Below are 11082 nucleotides of genomic sequence, written 5' to 3' on the forward strand. Positions count from 1 at the left end.
TAGTCCCCTGAGGGTTCTCAAAGAATGAACTGAAATATGGGGCACTGCCATTATTCATTGTAGTTTCCTTGCTGTAGTTTACCTGTTCTGAAAGAAAAATGCAACTCAAATCATGGAAATGATGTGGATATTTGTGCGTGCATGACATTTCTTTCATGGAAGTAAAGTGTAAAGCCCAGAAACCCATAATTTTGGAAGTGCTCTGTAACTACTGCAGTCTGTCCTGTCTCAGCACCTGCCTGTGAGTTTTCGGACAGTTGGATGGCAGGGCTCCAGATGCACAAACTTGTTACAGATAGAAACAATGCTCTGAAAAAGTTCCAGAGAGACAAAGGGAAGCAGTGCTGCTTAAAGCAGAGGAGCACAACACCCAAAGCTTCTGCAATTATTTAGTTGGACTACAGCTTCTGGTTCTGTGAAAATAATGGAAGTCCAAGAATAAAATGGAAGTTAACACAATTATTACAGCTTGGCAGGCATTAAGAACATCCATGTTGCCTACTAAGATGTTGTCCAGGCAGACATCATATAGAAGCAGAGTAAGTTATTTATGGGCAGGCAGAGCTTAATGTTTTTAATTCTGTAGATAGCTCAGGAGGTCAATCAGATTGGCAGTATTAGCAGAATGCGTCAGGAAATCCCAACTTCTGTTACCATAAAATAGTAAAGTATTTTTGAGGAGGATTCACAGTGGCGAGGTACCTAGCAGTTCTACTCATGGCTGAGAATTTTGTCTCTTCTTATAATCAGGGAGAAGCCTCCTTTAGTTTACAATGTGCTGATAAATTTTAGTTGTAGTGTCTAAGTGTTAAAAACTGACTTGTGCTTAATTTTTGTTAATACTGCCCATGCTGAATTTATTTTTTAATGTTATGGATATTATATGTATTCTTTTCTCATAGACTATGCTGCAGGATTTATTATCCCATCCTTTAAATATACTGTTGTTGCAGTTTCCAAGTGCAGTATAGGTATATACTGTAAATATGTTTACCACTATCAAATCATGAGGTACTGTAAAAATTGTATTCATCCAAATATTTTTTTTATAATCATTGTGAAATGGTGATATGATAAAGCTTTCTGTGGAGAAAAAAAAATGTATCTCAAAATGTCAGTGCTCCTCTATATCTAGATATTTTGAGTAACTCAGTTTTTGACAGGAAACATTTCAGAGAAATATTAGGCATAGACAGAAAATGAGTGCTGAACAAAAGATTCATGATGAAATTATCACCTTCTTTTCAGTGATCTCTCATAAACAACTTTCACTGTAAATTGCCTTTTAGTTAGGGCAAACCTAACTCACCATCCGTACATGCTTACGGCTCTTCCTTAGGAGATAAATGTCACAGCATGGGACTGCAGGTATTCCGGACAGGGGTGCAGAGCCAGGTCCCATCATGTGTATTCTGATGACTGACTCAGTTATTATAACATTAGCAATGTCTCTGCTAAATCATAGCCCATATGCATATTGTGTGATGGATCACCAGAAATCTGATCATTGGGCCTTCAGGATTGTGCGTGTTGTGAGAGCTGGGCCTGAGTCAGGGCTGTGATACTTATTCGTGCTCAAAAATGCAATGCAATCATTCTGCTTTCTAGGGTTTGTATTATACATGAGGGATACTGGAAAAGTCTGTGAGTTTGACTGCTCGTTTTAAAATAGTAATGCCTAACTAATGCTTTGCAGGGAGCTTGTTGCCTCTGAGATTCTCTGAGATTGCTCACAACTACAAGGAAATTAAAATGCTAAAAATGAGGCTAAAAGGGAGGGGAGTGTGTGATGTGCTGTGTCATGTTACTTGTTTGGTATTGTTGCCCAATAGCCAGCGAGGGAGAAGCCACTCCTTTGAATGCTCGTGAAGTAAAACAGATGCCATTCTCCTTTTTCAGCAGATTTAATAGTATAACCTTGTTAGTTTTTGACATGTGCACTCTGAAATATTTCAAATAAAAATTGCTTTGTGCTTAAGAATTTTTTCTATCAGCTATACGCATGGGTGTCCATGGGTAAGGGCCTGAGGCTTTCCTTTTCCCCCTGCCTGATGCAAATATCTCTCTCCTGCCTGCCCCCAGGTACCAGATACACACCGGCCTTCAGCACTCCATTATACGGCCAACCCAGCCCAACTGCCTACCTCTGGATAACGTCACGCTACCTCAGAAGCTGAAGGAGGTTGGTTATTCAACACACATGGTTGGCAAATGGCACTTGGGGTTTTATCGCAGAGAATGCATGCCCACACAGAGAGGATTTGACACTTTCTTTGGCTCACTCTTAGGCAGCGGTGACTACTACACTCACTTCAAATGTGACAGCCCTGGAATATGTGGCTATGACCTGTACGAGAATGATAACGCAGCTTGGGATCACGACAATGGCATCTACTCCACACAGATGTACACGCAAAAAGTACAACAAATATTAGCTTCTCACAATCCCAGGAAACCTATATTCTTATATATTGCTTACCAAGCTGTTCATTCGCCTCTTCAGGCACCAGGAAAATATTTTGAACATTATCGATCCATAAATAACATAAACAGGCGAAGATATGCTGCGATGCTAGCTTGTTTGGATGAAGCCATAAACAACGTAACCCTTGCTTTAAAGAAGTATGGTTACTATGACAATAGCATTATCATATATTCTTCAGATAACGGTGGGCAGCCAATGGCTGGAGGAAGTAACTGGCCTCTCCGAGGGAGCAAAGGAACATACTGGGAAGGAGGTATCCGTGCTGTTGGGTTTGTCCATAGCCCCCTTCTGAAAAACAAAGGGTCTGTGTGTAAGGAGCTTGTGCACATCACAGACTGGTTCCCCACTTTGATCACACTGGCCGAAGGACAGATTGATGAAGATATCCAGCTAGATGGCTATGATATATGGGAAACCATTAGTGAAGGCAGACGTTCTCCACGGGTAGACATCTTACACAACATTGACCCAATTTACACCAAAGCCAAAAATGGGTCTTGGGCAGCTGGCTATGGGATCTGGAACACTGCAATTCAATCTGCCATCAGAGTGAATCATTGGAAACTACTGACAGGAAATCCAGGCTATAGTGACTGGGTTCCTCCGCAGGCCTTTAGCAACATGGGCCCCAACCGCTGGCATAATGAACGTGTTTCTTGGTCAGCTGGCAAAACTGTGTGGCTTTTCAACATAACTGCTGATCCATACGAACGAGTGGACCTCTCTGCAAAGTATCCTGATGTAGTGAAGCAGCTGTTGAGGAGGCTTTCACAGTTTAATAAGACTGCAGTTCCTGTTCGGTACCCACCTAAGGACCCACGGAGTAACCCAAAGCTGAATGGAGGAGTCTGGGGTCCATGGTTTAAAGAGGATGAAAAGAAGAAGAAGTCAGATAAAAGTAAAGGTGCTAATAAGCAAAAAAAGAACAAGAACAAGAAAAAAGCAAATCGGAAAAAAGGACAATCATTACATTGCCGATCACGTCTTGCTGGTGGATAGACTTTGAGCATACTTGTTTTTGCCAAGCCTAAGACAGCTTGGCCCAACTTCCCTGAATTCTGACAGAATATACCAGAAATGCCTGCTCTGCACTATGGAGGAAAGCTGTCATGTTTTAATTTGTTCTCAAATTTCACTAGGATGAGATATTTTGACACTCTGTATCAAACATACATAAACATCCATGTGACAGACTTTCTCCTCTACAGGAAGAATGGTGCTCTTCCATCACAGCTACATTCCAGATAAGAACACAATTACTCCTAGCTTCAGAAGGCCCATTTTTGATGGACAAATGATTGTTCCTTGCCTGAATTAGTTAGAATTTTTTGAGAGTCTGGAATGGCAGATGATTCATAGAGAGAAAGAAAAAACAAAGCTTGAAAACTTCTGTAGGTCTGAGAGTGTTAGCCACCAACCTGTGACATTTTTTGATAAAACATAGCAGAAATTGAAGCCAACAGTATCTTTTTTGGGGTTGCTGGGGAGAGGAACACGATAGTAGGAAAGCTGCTTTGAATTAGACAGTGTCTCTCCTAGGTAAACCGAAAATATTTTTAAATTTCCTAAATGTGCTAACCTTTCCTCATTTGTAGTAAAACCAGAAAGTTGTTATCAGCACACATGAATAACTAGCACATGCCATGTATAATTTATTATAGGCATAAGCAAAAGCACATCACCAAAGTGAATGTAATATTTAAACACTTTAAGATATCTATATTACAGTACATGCAAGACGTAATTTATTTTACAGCACAATACTTTCTTCTTTTCCATTAAAACTTTAATTAGTGGGTGATGCAAGGGTTGTTTATTTGTTTTTCTTTTGATTTTTAATTTTATTTTCACTTGGTCATTCAGAGTTTTATTCAACAGATCCACATCCTCAGAGTACTGTAAAACAAGGAAATGCTGTAGACACTGCTAGGATGAGAGAGGAGAGTGATTCAGGTACATCATTTCAATATGTATTTGCCTCCAATTATTTTGAATGTAACAAAGTGATTATTTAATTAAGTAGTCACGTGAATATTGTTCAGTTTCTGTACAGAAGCTAGGCCATCTTTGTGTTTTGGGGGAAAAATCTACTTTAAACTTTTTATTTATGTGGCTATTAAAATAGTTTATTTTTATGGCATTTAGGAAAGTAGTCTGTCTCTTTTTTTGCATCAAAAGTAACAATTCTGTCCCTGTTTATTTTAAACAAACTCGGTACACTTTTTATTATTATTATTGTTTCAAGGATGATTTTGACATTTAACTTCTGAGGCAGAATTTCTTCTTCAAATATGTATATGATTTGAGAGCTCCTTCACCTTTGCCTACTTCCAGTGTGTCTGCGAGGATGATTAATGGATGTACAGATTGTATATTTTTGGTGATATGTGATAATTGATACAGTACACATACACATTCAGGTTTCAAGATGAATTATGTAAAATAGATGATTCATTTGCTAAATAGCTGGTAACACAGTTTGGTAAAATTTAAAGTAAGCATGCTTTCCAACTTCATCTCATTTGAATCAGAAATCACATTCATATAAATTGACTACAGTTGAAAAATGAAAACATTTCTAAAATCATTGCACACTAAAATCTGAATCACATTCAACACTTCAAAATGTCCCCAGTCTTTTTTAAAAGGAACTAACTGCAGATGTATACTATCACAACCTGGTAATTTGCAAATTTGCAGCTACAAAGCAGAATAAAGCTGTCATTAGCAAATATTTAGAAACAAGCTAGTCAAATTTTAGAGTTCCTTTATAATGCATACACTGAGAAGATCTAATGAGTGGACTTCTTAACTAATTACTTGTAAATAAAGGGATAATGTGTGTGTGCGTGTAAGTGTTCAATATTGTTACTATTCTTTTCCATTGTGTGATCTCTAGGGGAACAATTAATCCTAGAAATCTGTCTAGCTTTACTTAAAATGCAGAACATTCAGTGAGTAATTAGGATCTCAGCCTTTCTCTAAGAGAATTTCTCAGTTCTTTTAAAGGTACTATTAATGTCATTAAAAGGAGGGATAATAACTTCTTGAGATGTCATACTCCAAAGTGTCCTGTGTAAAATACGTCTTTGAGAAAACGCGTTTTTTTTTTTGTCCTTGAGAAAAAGTGAGACTTTTAAAAGTAGTCTGCATCTGTTACCGATATACAAATGTGTGTACCAAGTAGACAAATGCAGATATACTTTTTATGATGAATATTTCTAGTCTGGGAAAGAATCTACATTTCAGGAATAAACATTAGGAAAAAAGTCAAGGGAGCAGGAACTGGTTTTGAAACAGTATGCTGTCTGGTTTACATTTTAACACATAAATGATCATATTTGTCTTTGAAATATGCCTGTATTGAACACTGAGTTCAGCATCGGTAAGAAATAGTAACGTTTCTGACTTTCTGAGGTCATTTGGAAAGGGCCAAAATTAGATACGTATGCTAAGGTATGTATGAAAAGGGATTGAGATATTTTAATTTATTTTGGCATAATATAATTAAGACACTGTAGTAAAATGTTACACCATCAATGATCGTTCTCATCCATGAAATGTTTCATCATAGCTTTGGCTGTTACTGGTCTAAAGCAACCAGGGAACATTATTCTCTGATCACATTTTATTTTGTGATTATTTATTTCTGTTTTCTTTTTTTCTTAGGCAAAATGAGAGTCTTTGAATGCAAACAGTGCAAAGCAGAACAGTGGATCAGTTCTTGCATGAAATATATGTGCCAAAATGTAAGTGTTTGTAGAGCACACGTGAGGAGTACATTTTCTAAGGCTGCAGTGGCTGTCAGTTAGGATGATTCCCTTAAAATCAAAACTCTGATCTGGTTTAGGGCAAAGATTGGATTTACAGTGGGTTAAAAATATGCACAATTCTTGAATCTTTTGCTGAGAAGATCATGGTGTGAAAATACCACATTGCCATTTTCCTGTCTACTTCTACTCATTACTCCTGTTTTCACTCCAGCAATACATTGTTCTCTTGTTTTCAGTGCTACTACTCTGCTCTCAAACCAAACTTTCTGTTCACAGAGTTGTAAGTAGTACATTCATTCAAAGAGCAGGATTTCACAGGTTATTTACATCCCAGGATGTGTTATGTGTCCAAGCTCAGTGAAGATATGAGAGGTAAGCACTGCAAACAGTTCAAAGAAACCACTGAAACCACAGTCCTGCAACTCAGAATCAAATGCAATAGTCCTGGCAATTGCTGGACAGACACACTAAGGCAGTTAATACTTTGCTCAGGATGATTTATTGTGCAAATTTTGAGAAGATCTAGAAAAAGGCTTCACAGGGAGAATGGCAGGATTGAGATAACTTTAAGTTATCTCAATTTTTTTAAGTTATCTCAATTTCTAGGCATATTTGACAAATGCTATGGGTACAACAAAAAGCCAACTCTGATTATAACTCTCTGATCTGATCTTAGAGACATCTCAGGGCCAGGGAGACAATATTGCTTCCTTTTCCATGTGTTGTTATCAGCTGTGACCCTGGAGGATAATCCCTACCAGAGCAGCCCCAAGAATGAGAAAGACAAATGCAGGGCACAGAGTAAGAAAGAAAAAACATGAAAAAGGAAAAAACACAGAAACACAAAAGCCTGTTCTCAAAATCTGTGCTCCCCAAACATATTATTTCATGCTAAATTTCTTTTAAAATCCTTCAGGTGTGAAAAATACTAGTTCTGTCCTTTTTAAGATTTCTCAATCTTAGTCTGTGAATTGCTTTTCAAATGCTTCAATAATTTTATCAATCACTGTTATGTTAGGTTTTTGTTACTGTTATTACTTAGTTTCACATGAAGTTGGAGAGAAAAATATTATCCTGGCTACAGGTAAATACTAGTGAAAGGAAGTACTATGAATGGTAAGTAAATCTAAAATGACAATCTTTTTGTATGGATCTTGTTGTAAGAGGTGAGGGACAGTCCATGAGGTTCTGAAGCTCAGGAATGGAAGATGAGTTATCATAAGTAATGGAGTCATTAGTGTCTGAAGCCATCCAGTAGGTTTCTGTATCTGCTGGGACACACAACTGCTACAGAAAGTGAATTAGGCCATTAAACCCTGCAACTTCCTGTCTCTCTCCCTGGAAGTAATGGATGCTGATTGGATTTCAAGCTGATGAAAGAGCACTCATGCTTCCATCTATACAGAATTACATATAATGAGTTATCTGAGGTATTGTCTAGACAACACTGAAACTTAGTTTTTTGTGGTCTTACTGCAAAGAATAAACAAGTTTTTTTTCTTTCACTGCTCTGCACATTCAGCAGTGTGCACTCAATGCTTTTACACAGCCATCCATAGTTTCAAAGCTGCCTTTTACTCGTACAAATAGCATTAGCTTTTTGCATCACAAAGTGATACTGGAACAAAAGTTAGAGCATATGATGTCAGATACTGGGCATTTGGGACTAGGAACTAATGCTCTATTAAATTTTATTTTAATTGAAGTAGCTTCAGATTTGGTTGATGGCAAAGAGTAGCTTCCAGAATGCAATTAGATCAAAGACATGGTTATGTCTGAATTCTTGAACTATAATGAGATACTGAATTCCTCCCAGTGGCATTCTTGAGTGTAAATGTGGATTCTGGATCTACCGACTTTGACTACAAATGTCACTGAGAATTGGTCATTCTCTGAATAAGGAAAAGTAATAATAATAACACATGGTATGATCTGTAGGATTATTTTTTTTCAGATATAGAGATATGCGAGCAAAGAACTATATCTCTGCTGACTGTTGTTGTCCATTATATCTGAGTCCTGAAAAAACGGTTTGTCTTTTTTAGTATATAACATTCAGAGGCTAACTATAGGCTCCCTTGGTCATCTTGCTTTAAATTGAGAATATTCCCTCGCAAAGTAAATAAAATATGGTTTACTTCATGTTGCATGTATCATAAACCGTACTATCAGTGTGAGATCCACTTTTCCAAAATACAGCATTAGCTCAGAAAAGTACTCAGAAATTCATCTGTTGACTACCGCCTTATTGAACTGTATTCTTAGGACAGCACTGGCTTTGCTCTTTTTGCTCTCAATCATTTATTTGCTGATTTCCAAGAAAAGACAGAGAATGCACATTCCAACAAAAAAAAGAACCTAAGATTTAACTTAGCAGGTAGGTAATACAAGCTTCACTTCTGTGTTCCATTCCTGTAGAGCAACGTACTAAATAAAGCGTTTCATTTCATGTCCGTGGAACATATTTTAAGTTCTTGATGAAGCAAGAGGTTATGTAAAAGGCAGGCCAGTGTGTAAAAGGCAGGCCAGTGTGAAAAGAGAAATATGTTCCCTTTCCCTGAGTTATGCTTGTTTTTGCCTCTGCCAAATGAGTTAATAATAGTAGATATAAATATAGCTTAAAGCGTGAAAGAAGTTCTTATTTAGTGCTTGGATTTAAATGGGTGTTGCAACACAGGTATATTCCGTGATACAGTTATAAGCTATTTCATAAATTCCATTTGTATGAGTTATAATCAAGGCAACATTATGAAAGTTTAGCTTGCAACCAAAATAAAAGAACTGATTAATGAATGTTTTTGTGAATTTCAATAATGAATGGAGAATAGGGTCCTGAAGTGTCATATCAACATAGAATAAAAATGTTTTTAAAATTCCACGTAAACATCAGTCTCAGTAGAAGTCAACTGTATATAATCATCTAAAATTACTATAGGCCATGATGTTTGTTGTCATTTCTTAACTTTGTCTAAAAAGAACACTTTTGAGAATTACTTGACACGACCATGATTATTCTTCTTTTAAATGAAACTTTGCTTCTGCTTATTAAGATTATCTAACACAGAACTTCATGCAAGAGAAAGTGAAATGACCTTAAAACCAGGAATGGTTCTCCAGTAAAAGTATCTGATATGCAGTTTCAAACTGGTATCAGAATCCAGTATTTCCTGAAATCCAGTGCGGCAGACTAATTTATTTGTTTTAGATAACAAATACATGTTTTTGTTTTTTAAGGTGGCTAGAGAAGTAGGGAAAACATGGCCCTATGAGAAAAGAAGGAGTACTAAGCTATGACTGGTATGGTACACAGAATGAAAAATTTGCAAGTTGTATAAAAGGAACAGTTTGGGAGGATAAACGAAATGTCTTTATACTTTGCCTGTCGTCACCTGCTGGGTTTTTTTGGTTTGTTTGTTTGTTTGTTTGTTTTTGTTTTTCTAAGAAAAACAACTTTATAAGCTCTGAATACTGGCAAAACTTCAAGGCTGAGGGTGTAACTAGTAATCTTTCTCCTTTGGGCAACCCTCTTAAATCTTTTTTTGACAGCACACCTCTTTTTGTATTGATTACTTCATCAGTTTTCATCAGCAAATTTCATTACATTTTATCACTTTGCATGGAGTGAATGGAATTAATTTTGACAAGGAAAATGTTGAAGCTTTCAGTACTGTTTATCTTTACCAAATTTCTTATGCCCTGAAGTCATCTCTGAGCAATCTCTTATCCAGACCAATTTCTAGTATACAAGAATAATTGATCTCTTATTACTTTGCGTGTAGCTACCGAGGATTTGAAAAGTACATTGAAATCCTTTCCACACTGTTCTGGCAGCAGAGAAGGGTATCCATTGTAGGCATGGGGTAAAATAAAAGTTAATCTCCACAAAGAAGGGCTTGCAGGGCCATGGAGGGAGCATACAGCCCCAGCCTGCAGCACGATGCCTTCAGCAACTCACAACCTTGCAGCTGCTCTCTTTAAACTCAGTTTCTTTGAGATTTGTACTGCCACTAGATTTTTTGAGTTCTCTTTGAAAGGAAAAAGGCCAGATGATTAATTTTGCTTTTGATATCAAATGTGAAAATGTGCTTGGCACCCTCCTGTGCTGAACAGCAGCATAAGAACAAAATGTGCCTGGTTTACATCAAACCTCCTCTGGGTTTCTGTAAAGGAGGAACATGTCATGCTGCTTCCACTCCCACTTCTCTCCTCAACCTCTCACAGGTCAAGCTAGCGAGTCATTAACATGAAAGTCATTAAGCTTTTTAGCATGTGAGTGTGCCAAGCTCCATAGAACAAGTTTAAATGAAACAGTACATCTCCTGGTTTCTGTACCTTCTTTCCTATCACTTTCTTCCACAATTTCACAAACTTGTGGTTGTACTAAAACCAGAAGATTTTCTCTATTGCAGGTTCAGCAGACTGAGATATCACTGACATCTGTTTCCTTCTTATCCACTCCTGCAAAGGCCGGCATCAGGACTTGTAGTAGAAGACAGTCCTTGAAGTCCAGCTAAAATTATGTCTTTCTCAAATTTGTTATGATTGCTCCCAACAAGTACACAGGCTTATACAGTAGACTTCTTAAATGCAGCGTCTTGCTAACAACACAAGCTTGCTGGGTTGCATTTTCTGTATTTTAATTCCTATTTAATTACTTAAACCTAGTAAATTCTGTTTAATTAGAAGATAAATGTTACTTGGCTAAAATTCAAAGAAAGCATCCAGTTCTGATTTAAAGCAGAAAAAATATGAAAAATCTATTACTTCCCATTTTAAATTTCTTGTAATATTTAATATCTGAGTTAAAAAATATGTGTAACTCCT

The 11082-nt window shown here is 37.1% G+C and overlaps 1 protein-coding gene across 8 annotated transcripts in view; it reads left to right on the forward strand.

Moving 5' to 3' along the window:
* ARSJ (arylsulfatase family member J) overlaps window positions 1-11082 on the forward strand; it is an 89348-nt gene that overhangs the window by 36279 nt on the left and 41987 nt on the right. For 7 of the 8 annotated variants that reach the window (XR_004159612.1, XR_004159613.1, XR_004159617.1 and 4 more), the window contains exons 2-3: window positions 2083-4438; window positions 6155-6234. Coding sequence is in view for 1 of the 8 variants with exons in the window: in XM_003205730.4 (XP_003205778.2) it covers window positions 2083-3484 (1402 nt within the window). In the remaining 7 variants the exon portion in view is untranslated. Of the gene's footprint in view, window positions 1-2082; window positions 4626-6154; window positions 6235-11082 lie in introns of those variants that run through there. The other variant, XM_003205730.4, reaches the window with a different exon arrangement.

Source organism: Meleagris gallopavo, chromosome 4 (assembly GCF_000146605.3).
Source record: "Meleagris gallopavo isolate NT-WF06-2002-E0010 breed Aviagen turkey brand Nicholas breeding stock chromosome 4, Turkey_5.1, whole genome shotgun sequence".
Classification (NCBI taxonomy): Eukaryota; Metazoa; Chordata; class Aves; order Galliformes; family Phasianidae; genus Meleagris; species Meleagris gallopavo.